General features: G+C 28.9%; 1 protein-coding gene across 1 annotated transcript in view; it reads right to left on the bottom strand.

Moving 5' to 3' along the window:
* The window catches only part of LOC127279580 (putative uncharacterized protein DDB_G0282133), a 41,413-nt gene that overhangs the window by 14,831 nt on the left and 3,927 nt on the right, over positions 1 to 22,655 (bottom strand). Inside the window, exons 3-11 of the mRNA XM_051302012.1 lie at positions 21,557 to 21,855; positions 19,284 to 19,521; positions 13,270 to 13,329; positions 11,504 to 11,701; positions 8,633 to 8,948; positions 7,590 to 7,695; positions 4,004 to 4,074; positions 2,301 to 2,375; positions 466 to 564 (exon numbers count right to left, since the gene is read on the bottom strand). Of these exons, the coding sequence (XP_051157969.1) occupies positions 466 to 564; positions 2,301 to 2,375; positions 4,004 to 4,074; positions 7,590 to 7,695; positions 8,633 to 8,948; positions 11,504 to 11,701; positions 13,270 to 13,329; positions 19,284 to 19,521; positions 21,557 to 21,855 (1,462 nt within the window). The remainder of the gene's footprint in view (positions 1 to 465; positions 565 to 2,300; positions 2,376 to 4,003; positions 4,075 to 7,589; positions 7,696 to 8,632; positions 8,949 to 11,503; positions 11,702 to 13,269; positions 13,330 to 19,283; positions 19,522 to 21,556; positions 21,856 to 22,655) is intronic.

Genomic DNA, 22,655 nt, shown 5'->3' with positions numbered 1-22,655 from the left:
TTAAAAAAAAGATTTGATATTTTTAATTTAACTAAATTTTTTTTATCTTTCTGTTTTCTCAGAAAATAGCTGCATAATTGTTAACTAAGTTACTTGAAATAAAACGCCTCTCTTGTGTGACTCTTTGTGATGATAAGTATTTTGGCTCCACAAATTTGTAGGTTGAGTTTGTTAGTTTTGAAATGAAAATACATACAAAAGGATTAACTCTCAAGGCATATACTAATGATAAATTTTAATATTCATTACATAATTTTTTATGTATATAATAAATAATATAAATAATATAATATAATAAATAATATAATAAACATAACTTTTGATAAGAATTGATGCAATAGGCTTGTTCCCGTTCACTATTAATATGGTAAAATGATCGTAACCATAACCGTTAATATTTTAGGACTAAAATATTTCTTGTTACAAAGAGTCACATGTATTTTTTATGTTAGACAATATTCTTACTTGATCTTATTGCTGCCTTAACATTTGATTTTTTGCCTCCTGTAGGGTTTTTATTTCCTTTTTTCTTCGTAAGATTAATATTTTTACATTGTTCTTCTCCTATAATAATAATACTTCATTTACTAAAATTTTAATTTTTATGTGTAACAGTAATTCGATTTCGGTGTACTTTACGTCTACTGAAAGAACTTTTTTCGAATTACTGTCATAATTCTGGTTAATTCTATCACATGGTATTTTTGCATTAGCATGAAACTGTTCTAACTTAACCAGGGATGGCAACCGAAATTTTTTCGGTATGGGTATTGCGGTTTCTGTTTTTTCTTAAAAGATTAAGGTTCCGGTTTGGGTTTTTAATGTCAAAAATTTCGGTTTTTTTAGGTTTCGGTTTTTTAATTGTTTCCCTCTAGTAATAATATGAATAAAAATATTTATGGATTTGAATTATTTAGAACAAAATAAATGTATTATAATTACTCATAATTTATTTATAAATTTATATTATAAGTATGAACATTAAAACTCTTAATAGTTAAACAAAATGTAGAATTTTCAAAACAGAAATAATTATTTTTTGAAATTTTATATTAATTTTTTGCAGCAAATAATTTATTTTGACAAATGAGTAACACATTTTCCTACACTGAGAGACCTTTTGCACCGTAGCCGACTTTCGACAGGCGGCTGCGGAGCATTCTGTTGGTAAGCTACGAGACTACGTTTGGGCTGCTGTAGTAGATTTTTGGGCGCGTGTCTGCCAAAAAGTTGTACAGCTACAAACCAAAGGTGGCGTCCCCACAACTTCGGTGAGCTACTCACTAACATTTTGGACAGTCACGCTCCCAAAATTTTACCGCCGCACACCAAAACCATAGTGGCGCTGCTGTCACTTACCTTGTTCCGCTGCAGTCCAAAAGGTCTCTCAGTGTATATATGTGAAGAAAGATTGCTACGTAGATGAGATAATACAAACTTAAGACTTGAAAATAAGCGTTCTACGCTTACTTGGGTTGCTGAAACTGATATTACTTGATCAGCTAGAGCTCGCAATTAAGGAAAATCATTTTCCATGGACTTCCAGAAATTTAAGATTTCAATCGATTTCACATTTTTAGAAATTCTTTTTTGTGCAGAATTGTAAGAAATCAAAACATTTTTTATTAAATTTTCTTCGATTTGTTCTACCCGATTATTAAAACCGAAAAAAACAGAAAAAATAAAATTTAGGTTTCGAAATAACGGTTTTTAAATTTTTATAATAAGGGTATCGATTTTTTGTTTTCGGTTTCTTAAAAATTTCTGTTTTTTCGGTTATCGGTTTCGGTTGCCATCTCTGAACTTAACTCACATACTAATTTGACAAAAAATCACGCAAAGTTATACACAATACCAGAATTATTTGGATATATCTATATCTTTAAGATATTTTTATAATATAATGAATAACCGGGTACTACACGAAGAAAAAAATCAACCAAATATAGTAGATATATACTATACTACTTTCGTGCGTGCGCTTTCAACGATATTTGGCAGGGATCTGTTACTCTTTTGGTATAGGACCTTGTAAATTGGGTATGTTCTTCTACGAATATCGTAGAAAGCGCACGCCCGAAAGTAGTAGAGTTAAGGCGTTTGTATACCTCACCGATCCAGAGTATACTTGCGTCGTGTACCATTGGAGTAAAAGAGACAGAAATATCATTTGTTTCTTTTACTCCAATGGTACACGACAGAAGTATACTTGGGATCGGTGAGGTATACAAGCGCCTTCACTGTTTCTACTACTATATTCGCTTGATTTTTTTCTCTGTGTAAATAAGTATAAATTATACCTTCTTTCCGTTTCGGGTTTGAAATCTTCCCCTCTAATTCCTTAAGGCAATAATTTTCTTTGATATTCAAAATCTCTATTAGCAAAAATAAATTCTTATAAGCATTTTAAAAATTAGGTACTTTTAAATATAGTAATTACAGATAGTTCATTGTATATTATTTTCAAAAAGATACATTTCATATATGAGACTTTTTATGTGTAATGTCCCAACTTGAAAAATCAATTTTTTTCAAAACAATATGTAACCCAACAAATTTTTTGACTTTTATTAATATTTGGCGGTGATGAAGGGGGGTTAATTTTATAAACATTCATAATTAAAATAAAAAAATAATACATGGATCTATTTCAAAACAATTTGACAATGAAACACAATCACCCAAGTATCACATAATATTAATGTAATGTTAAAATGTCCTCCTTATGGTAATATTATAGGGAAATGTTACTGTAATATTCCAATAACATTACGGGAGGATGGGACATGAATAGTTAGGTAAGACGTATTTTCGGCAACTAACTATCTTTGCCTCATCCTCCCCTACAGTAATATTACGTCGTAATGTTATTGTAATATTTCGGTAACATTAATTTAATATAACACGAATATAAGCAAAGTGTTCAATTCATGGCCATTTAGCTTTCTCATCATGATACACTTATATTCAAGATTAAAAGAAGGATTACAGCTAAAATAGCGATCAATTTTACAAATATTGGTAAAATGTAAACTTTATACACATCAATCGATTCGTTTTCATGCCAGGAATACGGTTTTGACAAAATTTATTAATAATTTTCATAAAAAAAACAGTTTTTTAAAAAAATACGAACAAAGTTTTTTTTCAAAAATTAAAAAATGATATAATTTATAGATTTTAAGTAAAATATAGACATTATATAGGTTAATCAATTTATTTTAATGCGAGAAATAAGTTTTTTGGACAAAAAATTATATTTACAGTGTAAAAAAAGTTTTGGTTAAAAAACGTATTTTTGAATTTTTGAAAAAGTGACATAAAAAAATGTGGATAATTTTGGAAACCCTTGTGTCTGATTTTAGGCATTGATGACTGTAATAAGCCTATAAAATTTCAGGACAATCCATCGAAGTGTATATTATATATTACGGTAACATTTCCTTGTAATATTACTATCAGGCGGATATTTTAACATTACACGGGTGCTATTCTGCAACTTCACTTCACTTTCACTTCACTTTCGTAACACTTTCATTTCACTTCACATTCACTTCATTTTCGGCTCGTCTCGGCTCGACATTCGAGCTTCTTGCACACCTCTAATATAATCTAATAATATTTGCTCTAAACACGAGCAACGTATCCATAGAGCACAGAAGCTGATTCGGCATTACAATTGAAAATAATAATAATAATAATAATAATAATAATAATAGACCATTAAAAAATATTATTACTAATCGATTAAATATGTTTATCACAATTATATTTAAGAATATTTACTTTTTGTAAAAAACGCATTAGGAAATTTAATTTCAAAATAATACAAAGTGAAGTACAATCACATTTAAACCAGAATGAAGTGGAGGTGAAGTAAAGTGAAAGTGAAGTGAAGTTACAAAATAGCACTCCAGTAATATGACGTGTTACTTGGGTATAAATGTTCAAAAATAAAAATTATATATTTACTACAATAAATAATGTTTTAATAAAGTCTCACCTGCTTTTGGCAAACTTATAAAATTTCTTGTAAATTTTTCAATTTGTAATATAGCACCTTTTACGTCTAGTCTAAAAAAAATTAAATATACATATTTCAAATACGTATAAGTATAGAGTAGAGTGGGGTGAGATCACCATTTGGCTTTTATTTTCGTATTCTCTGACTTAGAAATTTGTCGCTTCACGTAAATGTCTCTTATAGCAGTGTGCATACAGGGTGTTCCAAAAGTATGGAAACTTATAAATATCTCGAAAAATACGCATTTTCGTGAAAAATAATCAAAGCACAAGTTGTTCCCAAAAAAAGATCTACATTTTTGAAGCCAAAAAATTGGTCCCCGGGCCCAACAGTGAAAAAAGAAGCATCACGAAAATGCGTACTTTTCGAGATATTTGCAAGTTTTCATACTTTTGGAACACCCTGTATATGCCCTAAGTTTCGATCCGATTAAAGAAGAAGCAACCGAATGACAGAGTGATTACTGAAATCGAAACTTATTTCACAACTTATTTTTTTAATTTTTGTGATTTTATTTTGAGAAAAAATTTCATCAAAAAAAATTTAACGTAATTATGTTTTATTAATTTCAGTCTTCTGAATGTCATGGTGTGGTTTACTTTGCGATTTTTTAAGTGTTTTAAAAGTTATTGTGTTTTTCTCTGAATATATACACTTGTGGCGAGATCACCACCATGATATTATTATTAGCTTTATTCAATTTTTAATTATTATTTATAAAAAATTTTATTTTATATAACTTTGTGGCGAGAAAACCCCAAAGCAATTGCGATTCAATCAAATTGTCTAATTAAAGCGACAATCTCTGAAATTTGCAAAAAAATTTAATTGTTAATTACAAAAGATTTTATTTTCTAAAAATTCTAATTTTAGTGTTATAAAATAGTGATAATTTGTATGTATTTTTATTGATGTTTTTCAATGATTTTTAATTAATTTCTTAATTTTTACTTCAAAAAAAAGAGAAGTGGTGATCTCGGTTAAAAACTCACAATTTTGACATATATTTTAATCTAATTCAATCTTTTCTAATTTTCTAATTACAAAGTGAGTCAAATCCGAGAAAAATGGTTATTCTTTTGACTAGTTCAGTCAAGCGATACAATCTCCTTGAATTATGTATATTTTTATCATAAATATTTCATGGGAGAGCATGACCGCACAAATGCAACATTTATAGCACAGGAAGACAAATTCATGTTAACAGTTGGACGCGAAAAAGTAAGAACGTTTCTTAATGTATTTTTTACGCTGAATTCAAATCTCAGGGGTTTTTGGGGTTGCTGATTACGAATATGAAGTCAGATTTTAAATATTAAAAATGACAGATTCAATATGGCGGACGAAAAAAATAAAAAAACATTTTGATCAGCTTGGAACTTGTCACTAGGGGGTTTTTGTGGTCTCTGATTTCGAATACGAAGTCAGATATTACAAATTCAAAATGGCGTCTCCAATATATAATTCAGTTAGATTTTTATTTTTTTTATCCGCCATATTGGACCCGCCATTTTGAATTTATAAAATCTGACTCCTAATTTGTAATCAGCGACTCCAAAAACCCTCGAGTAAAAAGTTTCAAGCAAAATCTGTTTAATTTGTAATATTTTCGTCTGTAATATTAGATCCACCATTTTGAATTTCAAAAATCTGACTGTAAATTCGTAATAAGCACCCCAAAAGTCTTTAAATAATTTACGACTTTTTTTCTAAGTTGCAATTATCTCAAAAAACTAAAAAATATTCTTGAAACGTTTTTAGAACCTTAAATTGGCAGGCATAAAACGTTCTTAAAGCGCTTTAAGAAGGCTTTTGGTCTTTTTGCTCTGAAATACTTTTATTAAAAATAAAAATACAGGTATTACAAATATAATTTTGATAAATTATATTTTGTAGTAACAATATTTTTTATTTCGTCCGCAACTTTTGCTGTTGGACAACTCCAGTCCAATTTTAAGCCCTACTTTGAACTTGAATTTTCAGAGTCTGTTAGGTTGTAGCAGTCTTAAACAAGGCTATAACTTGAATAGATTCAGATCCTACTTTGAATCCAAAAAGAAAATTAAATTTCCCATTTTTTCATGAAAAAGCGTAAAGTAAGCTCTACAGTAATTCATAATCATTGATAGTTATACACGTTGTCTACCCTATTTTCATACTCCTAAACGCTATAATTTGAAGAAAAGAAATTACATACTATTAAACACAACATTTTTTTGATATTTGCAGTGTTTTACCAGTTTGTAGTGGTATTGATGGTCTCAAAAGATTATTTCAATTGTTTTTGCAAATTTTAAGATTTTAGGAGTATAAAAGTAGGGTATACAACGAACGTACATAACTATAAAATATTAATTGCTGTAGATGTACACCCTACTTCACGTACAAGTGAGTAGCATACACTACTCATTTTATGATTACAGAAAAACGATATTCTAGATTTTAGAATACCTACTTAAATAGGAGCCTAGAAATATTAATTCTTTCAATAAGAATATTGTTATTATTGTAAGAATATTTTCCACTTAATTTAAGTAGATATTCTAAAATCAGTGTTCAGTTTTTTTCTGTGTTGGCTTATAAGAAATACAAATAAAACTAAGTGGATCTTACACTGTAAAAAGAAAGTTAAATTTTAACTTCAAAGGGGACTATATTTATATAAGTTGCTCACATTTGGAGTTTAAGAGAGAAGGAATTAATGCTTTACGAGTTAATTTTATACCTAGTGACTGTGAGTTTGTGATAGGAAATTAATTTAAGGGGGGAAACTCGTGTAAATGTACATTTTTTAAGGATTTTTTTTAAAACTATGGTAAAGTTTATTGAATTAAACTAAAGCATACCTTGAAGTACGTAATATAAGCTTCATGAAAAAATTTTGTTTATTAAAATACGCAAATACGTTTTGCATGAAGAAGAGAAAACTAAAAAAAATTTTTTTTTGAAAATTTGGGACTATTTTGAAAAAAAATTACTTTTTTTTCTTATAAATAATGTTCAAGAATAATTATTAAAAAAATTTTTTAAAAAAAGGAGCTTGTCATGCAATAGCCAGTAAAATAAAGAAGATTTGTGGTAAGTTTGATTAAAATCGGTTAAAAATTGGCCTTGAAGACGTTATGTATTCGAAAAAAAATATTGCACTAAAACAAAGATTTACTATTACTTGCTTATGGTGCTTTCTAATGACAATTAATAAAATTATATTGACAAGAAACCGAAAGAATAGAGGGATCTCGTGCTCATAGTTATCTGCATTTGGTAGCATCTGAAGTGCTAAACTTATGCTTAGGTACTAAAGGACATTCATACATCTAATTATAGATTAGTAATAAAGGATCATATTCTACAGATAGTAAATTAATTTTTAAATCAAAAAAAATTTTTTTTAAATGTTGTTTTACACGAGTTTTCCCCCTTAATGATTAACTCACTTTTGAAGTAAATTTCATTTTTACTCTCCACTCCGGTTGCCATTAACTTCTTAAACATTTTCTTTACAGTGTAAGTAGGTTCTAAATGTAAACTAGAAAAAATACAAAAAATGAAATCATTTATTTACGCATTCTTGTTGAGACGTTGAATGGTGTCTATCATACAATTTTGAATCATAGATTTTACTTCCTTTTCTCGACTCGATTGATTATTTGCTAAAGCATTTATTTTATCTAAAAAAGAAAAAAATATCTTTTTTTTTATAAAATTCAAATCTCGAAAACGGCTTGCTAAAAAAATTTGAAAAAATCATGAAAGCTAGTCACAATTAGTACTAAAAGAAAAAAAAGTTTTAAAAAAATCGGAGATGCAATTGCAGATGGTCTTCGAATTTGGCGTGGAACACCTCATAGTCACCCATCCCAGTAAACCCGGTCAACGCGGAAAGGGGCAATGTTGGGTTGAAACTCTACGCCTAAAGCGTCTCAGCCATCTGAGACAGATAAAAGTCTTCAAAAAGATTACGAACTTATTTTTCAATAAAATGAATTGAACTTAAAAAATTTATATAACATTCATCTTAAACAGTTTCGGTGTATACGTTGAACTTAGAAAATAAAATTTAAAAGTTATTTTTATGAAAAATTTTCTATTTTCAAAATCTGAAAGAACGTCTTTTAGACATGCTAAAAACATCTTTTTGAGCAGACATAAAACCTTTTTTTGGACATACCTCAGAGATATTATTCACGTTGTTAAGATATACCATACGGGGCCAAATTAAAAACGTCTCTAACACTCTCTAACGTCAAAAAGACGTCTTTAATAGAAGTCCAAAAGACGTTCGCAAAAAGACATCCTCAGGACGTCTTATGAACAAGTGTGCCCATTGGGTATATATATATATATAAATAGGTATACACTGTGACTTGGGTTCATCGGATGTTTTGGTTGCTTGTTTGTTAAACTTAGTAATAAAATTTCCTATTTTCTTATAAAACCTCAAGTCGGAGTTCCTTACCTTACCTGTTATTTGCAACAAGAAGAGACTCGTTTTTTTCTGTGATATCGTTTAATTACCATCTCATTATTGTCAATTCAGAGAATCTGTTAAACCCGAGTCACAATGCATACAAATCCTTTAAAATCAATGAAATGAAAGAATGTTACCAATAAACTCTTCTGTAAATTTGGAGTTCAATAATTTCGTTCGCAGTCTAATGTTATTTAATTCAATTAAATCATTTGATTTTTCGTGAATACTATCAAAAAGAGGAACAAAATTTGTTCCCCAAATAATTGTATCACAAATATCCTTAACAAATTGTTCAGTTTGGTCTGTTAGGGATTGATGAACCATATCTTGAATTGTCCTTACTGCATTAAAGTAATCTCGAGGTGGTATTAAGGGAATGCATGCAAAATAGGACAATATGTGCTGTGACACATGTCCGATTTCAAGTTCAACCCATTTTTCGACAAGAATCTGTAATATGTATGTCAAAACATTTCTGAAGGTATTATTTGAATCAATAACTTAATGTTTTTAAATCAGACTGTGATCGATAATCAATAATTATAAAAATGAATAGGGTCAGTTGGGGTAAATGTGAACAAAATCCAAATTTTTCACAAATTACGTAAGTTTCTTCCTTTAAAAGATAATATTTGCGGGTTTATTTTTTTAAGTTATTATTTACATTCCCAGGATTAATTTTATGCAGCAGAAAAAAATTAAGCTAAGCTTTAAATGCATGAAACTGACTGTTCCCACCACAGAAAAAACTTAGTCTCATTTTGAAATGCAGCAAAAATGAGTCAATGCTAAACGACATAGACAGTGGCGCCACCAACCTGACTCATTTTTGCTGCTTATCAAAATGAGTAGCATACGCTATCATTTTGAGTTAAGGTTTTATCTGTGATGTACCCCAAGATTTAGAAAATTTTATAAAATTTGTGGTAAATGGGGACAGCATAGCATAGCATAATCTCGCTGTTCTCCGAAAAATACATAATTTTGAGTTAAATTTTTAAAAATTGAATTATTAAATTAAATTATATTAAAATAAATTATTAAAAAATTAAAAATGTTTAAAACGTGACATTTTAAAACGAAAAGGAAAAGAAACATGGCGGCCCATACAGAGACGTTGCTTGAGTGTCAGTGGTCCAGTAAACAGCGCCAATTCGAGCGAGTGGCCGCTGAATGAACGATGATAAAACACATTATTTTACTATTTATTGCTTTATTTTTATTATTTTTGCGTGAAGTTATATTAAATGAGTAGAACAACAAGATTCCTTGTACAAAACGAAATCATTTTTCCAAAATTTTAACCCGAAATCATTATTTATTTCAGAGAAAGTTTCAAACCACAAAAAAACTTCCTTTGCCCACATACCCTAAAGAGATGAAAAAACTTAAAAAAATTGTAGTAGATATTTAATAGTTGAATCAATTGAAATTTTTTTTTATTTCAGTATTTCGTGTCGCATTTGTAAAAAACAGACTTAAACTTATGACTCCCATAACAAAAATTCACTTTAATTTTTCATTTTTGTCAATTTGGATAATAATAACCAGTTGTGCTCATTTACCCTGAGTTTTCAAATTCTTGGGGTAAATGGGGACAGATTTTTATTATTAATCAAATTGACAAAAATGAAAAATTAAAGTGAATTTCTGTTATGGGAGTCATAAGGGAAAAGAAAAATTTTTGTATGATTTTTAAGTCTGCTTTCTTTAAAATGCGAGACAAAATACTGAAACAGTTTCATTTTGATTTTCAAGTTTTTATGCATTAAGCGATAACTTGAATTATCTTTCTGCCGATTGTCAAGATAAAAGCTTGGCAATACTGAGAACCTCTTGTAGGTGATCTAATTTTAAAATATTGACGTTGAACTTAATATTAAAACTGTAAATTAAGCTCCAACACCTCTTGTCCCAATTTACCCCATCTGAACCTACTTTTTGAACAATATTAAAACTGCTATATGATAAAATATTATTTGTACGAAAAAACTTTTTTAATAAATAGAAATAATAATAATAATAATAATAATAATAAAATTTTAAAAGTATAGCGAGTGTCTTTTTATTATGAATTATAAAAAAAATATTTTGAATAATTGTTAGTGAAAATTAATAAAAATTGTGGAAATTTAAATTTAAGAATAATCACGAGTAAAATTAAAACTAATTAAAATTTGATTTCCTCACAAATGTCAATTTCATTATGACAATTTTTTAAAATTATTTAACTTTAATTTAAGCATTTTTTTTCAAATTTCTACAATTAATTATTCAAAATCATAAAAAACTGAAAATAAAAATTTTCAATAAACAAAAATCGTACTATCTACAATTTAGCATATAAATAATTAAAATTGGTAATTTTTTTCTACAAATCGATTGAGCATGTCTACTATTAGATGTGTGCAAAAAGCTCGAATTTCGAGCCGAGTCGAGCCGACATTTTTTCGAGCTCGAGCTTGACTCGAGGTATCGAGCACTCGAGTAAATTCGAGAACTCGAAATTTTTGAGTACTCTAGTGAATTCGAGGACTCGAAGTTTTCGAGTTCTCGAATGAATTTGAGCATATTAAACGTTTAATTTTTATTGTTTTGCAAAAATTACTAAATTAATCAACAGATAAATGAATGACTACATATTTGAAATTACAAACTCATGAAAAAATAGTAAATAGCTTACAAACAATCGAATATTCAAATTTAATTTACACAAGTACTCGAATTTACTCGAGTGATCGAAGTTACTCGAGTACTCGAAATATTCGGGTACTCGAAAGCGTTCGAGTACTCGAAAATTTTCGAGTTTTTTATACAGCTTGGCTCGACTCGAACTCGACTCGAGCTCGAATTAATAGCGCTCGACTCGAAAAACGTAAAGCTCGAAAAATCTCCATTGAGTTTCGAGCTTTTTGCACACCACTAAATATCTCCGTTCGACTTCAAAATAATGTAGATAGACTTTCTTTATCCGTACAGTATAATAATACAGCTATTAAAAATACCTCAATAAAATGAACCCATGAACTTGTGAATTCCACGTCCTCGAAAGCACGTCGTACGTCCTCAAGCATTTCACAACAGTATGGTCCAATAATTAATTTTAAATTCTTGAAAGAATTAATTTTTTTAATTTCTTCGAAAATTTTCAGCCGTAATGATGAAGTTAACTTCGTATATATTGCATAAAATGCTATGCATGCCTATAATGATCATTAATGAAGAAGCATAAATGTCAGATTATTACCTTAGACTTAGAAAACCTTTTACATACAGTATATTTTTTAACATTTAGAATACTCCCCCCCCTCTCTCTCCAAATGAAATAGTGATAAATGTACTACTAATCCAATTGTGAATTAATCAGAAAATAATTTGCTACCATGACATAGATAACTGGTTACTACAACCAGGACTGTACTTGAAAACTAAATTCAGAAATGCATCATTGATTAATTATTGACTGTAAATAGTCAAAAAAGTTATAAAAACGAAATCAAATTAATTCTATATGATTGAAATAGTTAATGCAGAAACAAAACAAATCTATAAAACAAAATTGTTCAGGAATCAATAAAAACGGTTTTTCTTTTAAGTATTAGATTATTATTATTTAATAATGAATGTCATCTAGACAGTCAAAATAAACTTTTAATAAAGTTAAGCAGCTTTGCTTGAAACTTGTTACTCAGGAGTTTTTGGAGTCATTGGTAACGAATAACATCAGATTTAGAAAATTCAAAATGGACGATTCAATTTAGCGAAAATATTTTTAAAAATTGATTAATTTCGTTTTAAACTCTCAACTGGGGTATTTTTGAAGGCAGTGACAACGAATTTAATGTCAAATTCTTAATCATCGACCCGGAAAACCCTGAATAACAAGTTTCACGCAAATCCATATTGAATTTCTAAAATCTGATGTCAGATTCGTAATTAGTGACTTGGAATTCCCGTGAGTAATGTGTTTCAAGCGAATTTGATCAATTTTTATTCTCTTTTATACTAAGAATTTGTTGTTTCCGCACGGAACGAAAATTTGAATGTGCTATTTAATGGAATAACAATTTAGAAACCTATGTAATATTTTACCAGATTGTTGGACTTCATTTAAATTCAACATTTCAATAAAGAAGTATTTTTAGAAAAAGAAATGGATTTAGGCTTCTTCTGTTCCAATTAATTCAATTATAATTAGTCACATGAAATTGAAAACAATAAATATTTGAACAAACCAAATGTAAATTATCATAAAGACAAAACAAAAATTTTATTTACTGAAACCTGGACCTCCAAGGTATCGTTATCCATGTCATTTCACGTTGCTGAAAATAGGCATTTGTAGTTGAAAACAAAACTACATTTCTGGTTTATTTAATCAGTAATTATATGCTCTGTAAATATATTTCATGCAACTACTTTTTTCTGGCTGTATTAACCTAGTCTCATTTCTCACAGTGTATTTTGTTTCACAATATTAATGTTTGACAAATATTAAATGAAATTAAAGTATGAAAATTTTTAGACAATAGCGTTATAGTTTTACCTGATCAGTTACACGAGATATGTACTGTAACTTAATATCGTTAATAACTATAAAGATTTTAGACAGTATCGGTAGTTTTACGTGACCAGATATACGAGATATTTACTGCACAGTTATTACAATTAATAATAAGTTACCGCGGATGCGATACAACTATGACGAATTACTGTTTTTTTACTAAGTGCTAATTTTTTAAAAATTATTGTAAATAAATTCTGTTCTTACTTTTTTGTCAACTTCAACTCCAAAAGTCATGATTTTAATGTCAAAATTTTGAAAGGTCATCTGTAAAAAAATTTAATTTGTAATCTTAATTTTTAAAACTATTGTAAAATCATTTAATGAATAAATTTTTCAGTTGAAGCAGAGAGAAACTAATAGTAGACACGTAATGAAAATAATTGATCTTGTCATAGCGACCAAAATTGGTACTGAAAAGTACTGTTTAAATTTTATTGTTCCAGGATAGTCTGTGTATCTAAATTAGTGATTCACACACAAACCTGTGAAACTGAATAGCCGAATATATTTTGAGAATTCACCAATACTAACTATAATATGATGGTATTTCTCATAAGACCAATTCATATTATCAATGGGTTGATGTTATATACTTAATTTTAAAGTAAGATATTTTTTTAAAAATTTTTGTTTTCATTTATTCGAATCCCACCATGAGAGTGGAGGAGATTCACTTTTTTCAGAAATTCTATATCAGAATAAATGAAAATAAAAATTTTCAAAGAAAAAATCTTAATTTCAAATTGAGAATTGAACATCACCCCAACGGTAAATAGGTCTTATAAGAAATACCATCTTATGTAAATAAACCGATTTCAAAACAAATCCTTGATTACCAATAAGAAATCAAGAATTAAAACTAATTATAATAGTTAATGAATTTATTGCCATTACGGGTCTATCATAATTTTCTCTTTAATTGAAATTTGTCTGTTCTTAATCTTTAGAGGTTGATATTTCAAAAAATATAATCTCTTAATCTGAATTAGCCTTCAAATCTTTAACATTTCTGCTGCTAAAAATAGTATAGCGACAGTCTGTAAATTTTGCTTTTTTTGGTCGGTAAGGCATAATTTTTGTTTATCCTGCAAATAGTGCTCGAAAAGTAAACAATGTCGGAACACACAAGAATTGAAAAATTAAATAGTGTAAATTTCGCTGCTTGGCCATACCAAATGAAAATGATGTTTATGGAAGTTGATTTATGGTCAGTTATCAAATCAGGTGAAGATGAATTTGCGTAAGGCGCGACCCAGAATGTCAGAAAGACGTAAGATCTCTCACGTCAAGGAAATACACATGCAGAGATCGCTCTTACAATTATACGCACCAAAAGATAGTAAATTTCGTACTGTGAATTTATGCTAATTCTCCACTTACCGAGTTCCTTCGCTTTTCAGTTACGTTTTTAGATATATAGATATATTAGATATTAGATATATATAGTAAAGGAACCGTTAGTGTAAAAATGAATTCCGTTAATTCCATATCTGTGATCAATTTCGAAGCGAAAAATACTTTCTTAGTGCTAAAAATTAATTAGGGTATTTTGTTAGTGAAACAAACCACACAGTATAATATCTTGCTGTAAGCTTTCCTTGAGTTTAAACCTAAGATTAGTTAGCTTACAGAGTAAACTTCAGGTGAGCTGTAATTGTCCTATCTACCGTAAGCTGCAGTGTAAAATTGTAGTCAGCTTACAGTTAAGCTTACTATAACCTTACTGTATACAGAAGGTTTAGGGGAAGCTTACAGTAAAGTTATAGCAAGCTTAAATGTAAGCTGACTACAATCTTACACTGCAGCTTACGGTAGATAGGACATTTACAGCTCACCTTAACCTGAAGATTATTCCGTAAGCTAAAGAATCTTAGGTTTAAACTCAAGGGAGTTAAGTGGGAACTTATTAATAATAACAAAGAGGGTTTGTTTAACGAAAGTTGTTGCTTTATATACACTGAAAAAAATTCCTAACACCCGTATACCAGGAATTGACTGATTTGCCTAGTTACGAGAGAAAGCCACTAGGCAATCTTGGTCAAAGTTTATTTCGACAATTAGTCAGAGTGACTAGGAAACATTATCAAAATAACCAGGTATCTTAGTTATATTGGCTAGAATTACTAAATAAACTTTAGCAAAATTGGCTATACATACATGTCATTTTAACCAAAAATCTTAGTTATTATAACTCGGAAACAAGGGGTCAATTCTACTAAATCGACTTTGACAATATTAATTAAGCTACATAACTGAATCGACTAGGATTCTTGATTACTCTGACTAGATTTAAAGTTGCTATGGTTAATAGTTATAATTGCGAAGCAAATTTTTTTCAATGTAAAGGGTGTGCATATTTAACGGTTAAAATCTTTGGTAAAAAACAAGCAAAAAGTTTCGGTACACTTTTTGAAAATATGAAAATTTGTTCTGGTTATTAAAAAAGTAAAAAACAGTTTTTGCATTGTTTTAGCAAGTGGTGGGGGAGCCATATTCGTGGAATGAAAGTTGCACATTTTGAAAAAGTACATAGGAGCTTTTTGCTTGATTTTGGCATAGATTTCAACCTTTATATGAGAGAGAGTGAAAAAATTATGAGAGGGTGATATTAAAAAATTGTTGAGTGAGAGTAGGATTGAAAAATTTTTAAGTGAGGGTGAGAGTGAAAATTTTTTGAGGAAGAGTAATTTTTTTCTAATCTCACTCTCACTCAAAATTTTAAATCTCACCCTCACTCAAAAATTTTTTACACTCACTCTCACTCAATTTTTCCCATTCATTCTCAATTATAATTTTTTTACTCTCATTCAAATTTTTCTCTCTCATTCTCATTCATAATTTTTTCACTGTTACTCTCACATTCACACAATAAACATTTTATGAGTGAGTGTGAGATTGAAAAATTTTTGAGTGAGGGTGATAAATTTTTAAGTGAGAGTGAGAGTTACGTGAACGCACCCCTTAATAACAAAGATGGAAATATTTTAATAATAACAAAAGAAAAAATCGTATTTCAGGGTGTCTAACAAGGATTAAGAAAAAAATTCCCTGTCTTTCCCTGACCGTTAGACACCCTGTATTTGTAATTAACACTGAGCAGGCAAAAGTAAGTATTAAGTAGTGCAAAAAGAAACGAAATCACAATCGCTTGACTTATAGCATTAAAAGATGATGCACGTGAGTAAACACAAAATCTTATAAATGAAAAATACTGATTCAGTCATATGATTAAATTTGGAGGAAAGTTTACTAACGACAAGTGATTCCTGTCTTGATGGAAATAAGAATAATTACTATTTTAGAACTCGTTCATTCAGATCTTATGGGTTTTGTAGACATTCAAAGCTGAGGAAAGAAGAGGTACATGCTCTGCATAATTGATAAGGCAAACAGATACGTTTTCGTGAGATTTTTTAAGTACAAGGGTGCTGCATTGAGGGAATTCAAAAAATGGAAAATAGAAATCGAAAACCAATCTGGGAAAAATCTAAAAAGTCCGTACTGATAACGGCCTTGAATTTTGTGTGAAGAATTTAAAAAGGGTTTTGTAAATCATCAGGAATCCAACACGAAAAAACAATTATATATACGCCTCTGCCAAATGGCATTACTGAACTATGTAACAGAACATTGTTATATTTAGTGAGTTCACAAATACAGAAAAGTAATCTCCCTAAAAACGCGTGGGCAGAGCTGACGTACGTACATGGTCGAGACTATCGAGTTTGCATGCTAGAAATTCAAATAGTTTAAGAATCACGTAATTATATCTTTAAAGAACATTCCAAACCAAGCCAGTGCAAGAACATGAAGATATAGCTGTTCCTGTGTAAAAACCTCGCGGAAGAAAAAAAAGGATTTGTCAGAACCTCAACCGGAACCTGTTGACACTTTGATCTTTAGATGCAGAAAATCACAACGCGAATATTCAATCATTTACAGTTCGAAGAGAGGATAATGATTAACCTTTAACATATCACGACACAGTAAGTTCCAGTGAAGCAAAAGAATGGATTTGCAGCAATGAATGACGAAAAAGAATCTTTAGATGCTCACAAATCGTGGAATCTCACAAAGATCTTCATGAATTTCATCGTAATCGACTGCTATGCAGAATCGTTTAATCACGATGATTGATTGTTCGAAATGATCACCGTAAAAGATGTTTCCGAAGGGAAGATTGTTGTCTTTTTACCGTTCACATTTTGGCATCATTGCTCTAGTGGTGCATTAGAGGAAATATCTTTATGTTTATAGTTTTTCCTTTAATATAAATGAAAAATCCCTGTTCTAAATTTCAAAATCACTATAAAGTCTTCAGTAACCAGATTTATGTTTCTTAAATTATCAGCCCTCTTTTAAGCTTTTAAACATACAGATTTAAAAATGTCTAGAATATTCAATATTTGCTACATTTCACAGTGGGCCAGGAGACCCCGTTTTGTGGCCAAAAGTCAATTTTAGAAATTGGTAAAACAAATTATACCGTTTTTAACCAGTAATAGCTACAGTAGTTGCTCTGAAAATTTTATAGTCTTAGGACAATTCATTCTCAATCTACACTTGCCTTAAGTTACAAAATCAATTCAGATTTTTATTCCTCCCATTCGAAATTTATGTTATTTATTTTATCATTATTATGAAGAATCTAATCTATCTTTTTTTTGCACATTTATTTATGTTTAAGAATAAAAATAATAATAGAAGTTATTTTATTGTCAATTTGTGAAGTACTACAAAGTTTTTTTCATAAAATCATGAATTTTTCAATTTCGTAGTAATACTGAAAGTAAACTTCCCGTAACTCCGTTATTTTTTTAATCGCCTTTGGTTAAAACTTTTTTATTGATCCTAAACTAAAAGAAAAATCCGCCCACTTTTGCGCGAATTCAAATTATGCTCTCATATATGTATCGGGTAAAATTCCTGTAGCATACTAAGTGAAAAAAATTGATCGAATCGAGCTGTAACTTGCACATAGTTTAGTCCTATGGGTGAGTACTTTAACCACGAAGAATTATTAAATTTTTTCAAAAACAGTAAGAGAGCGAGAGGGTGGAATTTTTTTTGAAAAATTTAAACAGTGAATTTATGAAGTATTATAACTTTTAAACAGAAAGATCAAACAAAAAATTGACCTACATGTTTAATTGCAACTTTTAAACTGTCACTTTCTCGTGGTAAACCATGGAAACTACTATTAATGTAGGCTAACTGCAGATAAAACAAACATAAATAAAAAGTTTCTTATTATAATCATTATCACTAATACCGGATTTGTAATCAGTAACCGCGAAAATGGTTGATGATGGTTTTCAAGTAGATCCGATGAATTTTTGAAAAATCCGTTTGCCATATTGGACCCCAAATGACAAGTTTTAAGTGGATCCGATAAATTTTTAATAAACTCGTCCGCCATATTGGGTTTTTAAAAATTAATAACGGATTCGTAAGCAGCGACCTCAAAAACCCCCGAGTAATAAGTTTAAGGCCATTTGAAATATAAATTGACTTTTGGCCACGAAACCGGGTCTCCTGGCCCACTGTGCATTTAAGGATAAAACGAGGTGTAAAAAAGGAGTCAAGAGGCTTAAAAGATGTTTTAAAATCAGTTTTTTTACAATTTCTCGAAAAATAAAATTGGATTATTTTTCATATAGTTATTTTTCAATTACCCTGTAGAAGCTGCAAATATTGATTTTTAAAGCATTGCAATTAAATATAAAATGAAAATTTTTAATTTTGTCAATTGTCAGCTCTTTTCAGTCTCAAACCATGCAGATATTTTCAAATCTGAATGGTTTGAAGGCTTAAAATAGGATCTAAATTTCGACTCGGGAATTGTTGAACAAAATAATTTTGTAATTTACAAATATGCAAAACGTTTTACAAATTATAGAACACAAATTATTCATATACGTAGGGAAGATTAGGGTAAAACTGAAATGCTTCATTATTATAAAAATAGCAATGTTATTCTTGTTGAACAATATCCGAATATTTAAGATAATCTACAGACATCCTAAGGATAACCGGAATGTAGGATATCCACAGGATGTCCTAGGGATATCCTGATGACATCCTAGAGATATCAAAATTTCCGGATACGAATAGGACGTCCATAGGATATCCTAAAATATCCATTACTGTTACAAAATAAACTTAATATTTTAGAAAGCGAGCACGTTAAGGAGCTGACATGCTACAGATCTACAAACCTTATGATGATCGTCAATGTATAGTACCGTGGAATTTTCACAACATTGGACTATATAGGGCGTTTGAATTATAGTGCAAAATTCGCCATTCTCTACAATTTGTTCTCCAATGCAAACGTCTAAATTCACTAAAGCCTGCATAAAATCCTTTACATTGGAGTGTTCAACATAACGTGACGTTCTAGATTTTTTCATTCTTTCCCTAAATCCATCGAAAGTTAATTTGCAATTTGGTAAACTGAAATGTTTTTTAAATAAAAAATTACTACATTTTTTATAAATTATAATAATGAATAAATTATTAAAAAATTAATAAATCTTTTTAATAATAATTAAAAAATAAATAATAATCAAAAGAAGAGAGAGCGGATTTACTTAAGGTGACAAAATGAAATGAAATGAAAAAATGAAATATGAAATTTCAAAAATTGCGGGACATAGGAAAGGGGAGTGCCGAAAATCTAGAAAATTTGCGTGACGTGATATGTGAACGTCCTCTTTGGAGAATAGAATTATAGGTTGTGTTTTGAAATTTTTAAGTGAAAATACACAACAGAGGATCAACTCTTAATATAAACGAATGATATTAAATTTTTATCACATCAAAAATATTTAATGAAAACTGATTTTAATTTCACAAAAAAACAAAAATTAACTTTTAATTAAGGTAAAAATTTAATACACCTAACTTGTGATTCAATTGCTTCTAAGGTCCCATTCTTCATATCGTGTCACACATTTTAATTAACATAAAAAATTTTACATTTTTACGGAACATATTTCTTCTAAAATTTTTAAATAGAAAAAAAGAAAAATACACCTAAAAAATATTCTTATATTAATAGGAAAATTTTTCTTTAAAAAGTCCTCTTAAATCAAGAATATTACTCTTGATCGTCGAGTATTTTCCTCTTATTTTAAGAGGAATATTCTTAAACTAAGAATAATCCTCTTAAAATAAAAGGAATCCTTTTGTGACATATACTGTAGGAAAATATGCATTGAAATAAGAGGAATCCTCTTAAAACGAGAATATTTTTTTTTGTATTTTTGAGTATATTTTGTAAAACTAGTAACATATAATTTCTTTATAAAGTTTTATGTATAGTTATATAGTAACTAGTTACTAAATTTATTATTCACAAGGGGAGACTGGATACAGTTAAAAAAATTTTAGCAAATCTTTTACATTGATTACACAAAAAAATTACTAAGACATATTAGAATAGGTTAAATAACAAAAACGATAATATTGAGACAAATGGATTTTAATAAAATTTCCAGTTACTACTGTAATCATTAATAAAAATTTTAACTCTGACTCCACATACTATTGATTCTATTACTTCAGAGAATGACTGACGGCCAATTTTGTTTTATCGTATTATTTTGTAAATTGTTCTTTATTTTTTATTATTTACGTAGCAATCAGACAGCAATCGCACTTTTCTATAGAATTTAATGAAATTTAAAAACTTAACAGTTAATAACAAGATCTACATATTTTTAAAATTTCTTTAAATTTAACGTTTCTGGAACGAGATATACCTACATGTTAAAAATTTGATAATTTATCATGGTTAATTAGTCTATACAGATTGCATAAACAAGTAACATTTATTTCAGTAGATTCTAAATTTTTCTATATATTTTTTAAAAAAACTTGTCCATTATAAATAAACATTTGAAGAATTTAATGAAAAAAGAATTAACAATATTTATTGTTTCTTTTAAAAGACATAAGATTTAAAAAATTTTTAATTTTAAAGTAAATGCATCGTAAGATTAGGAAAAATACTACTAATACATGGACATGTACCTGTCTTTCAAGAGGCTAACGATGTATTCAATACATTAATTCATCAAAAATTGTGTTAATCATAGTGAACGACAAATGGAATAAAGCACATATCAATTGAACATTTTAATGCAATTTTAACATTTTAATACCTTGTTAAAAAACTTTAAACTATATGTGAATAATCAAAGCATTTTTTAAAAATAAATGCCCGTAGAATTTATATTTTAAATGATAATTTTTTTAAATAAAAAAGTTTGTTAATAATTTAAAAAAAAAAAAAGTGAGATTATTTGTTGTTCTGGCCACAAAAACAATGTGTTGATTCCATTTGGATAATTAACCATGTTAGAAAAATATTATTTGTCTCAAATGTACCATATGAATAAACTGTACCCAGTCTCCTTTAATGATTTATTTGAAACTAAGTTAACAACTAATCATCTATAATTAATAATATAATTTAGAAGAATACCGTTGACTAACTAATTGTAGTATCTTAGGGAAACTTAAATCTGTTTCTTTGCACAAACGAGAAATAGCGTTCTCCGCTTTGTTCAGCGCAAGATGATCTATAGCGCGTTTATCATTTTTATTGCAAATATGCTTATCTATTTCTGTATATTTATCTTCGGACCTATATACTTTGGCATAGCATGGATCTTTTCGATATGCGCAATAAAATGTATCTTCACAATCCGTTGGTTGATAATATAAATAGCTATTGAAGACACATTTTACGGAATTAGGTTTCTTTCCTTGAAGAAAATACATCTGTTTTAAAAATGTACGAAAATTTATTAAATTATTCTTTATTTATTCTCTCTGCCCACAACAGGGTTTCAGACTTTTAAAACATACATCACAATCTTTAAGGGAGGAAACTCGTGTAAATGTAAATTTTTTAAGATTTTTTTACAAAAAAGTGGTAAAGTTTATTGAATTAGCTATGTATAATAATTATAGTTATAGACGTTTAAATTTTTACATGAGTTTACCCCCTTAAACTACAATAGAAACCACTTTTTAACTCAACTTTTTGAACTTCCATGAAGTCGGCGTCGACGCTCAGCGTCTAAAATTATTTTTCACGGGACCAAGAATATGAAATTATTTTTAAAAAGGTTTTGGGTCCATATAATACCTTGAAAAGTATTTCTTAAGTCATTATTTAGTTACCCAGTCGAAAATCCTACGCTATGTTAAGCTGAACAAAAAGTTGTTTTGAAGTATTGAGATAACCATTAGAGAATTGTGAGACAGTAGATAACTAGCTATAGAAAACTTTCAGGAAGCCTGTTATGGCCGATTTTTCGCTTTTACGGAAAGCTTGAAAATAACAAATTTTGTACGTTTTAAACAAAGCATTCAAGTAGCTTTGACAGAGTTATCAAAGAGTTGCAGGATTTTGCATATATAAAAAGAAAGCGTTCGGGTGGCGAAAATTAAATGAAGCGTCATGGATGTTTCAGGAAACAGCGGAAAAATGACAATGATCAAAAATTAAATTTAACCTTTCTTTCCATCTTTATTTATCTCGTAAAAATATTGTTGTCAACCAAAATTTGTAAATA

Source organism: Leptopilina boulardi, unplaced genomic scaffold (assembly GCF_019393585.1).
Source record: "Leptopilina boulardi isolate dan_hultmark-lab unplaced genomic scaffold, ZJU_Lbou_2.1 LbouV2_218, whole genome shotgun sequence".
Lineage (NCBI taxonomy): Eukaryota > Metazoa > Arthropoda > Insecta > Hymenoptera > Figitidae > Leptopilina > Leptopilina boulardi.
This window is presented reverse-complemented; position numbering and strand designations above follow the sequence as displayed.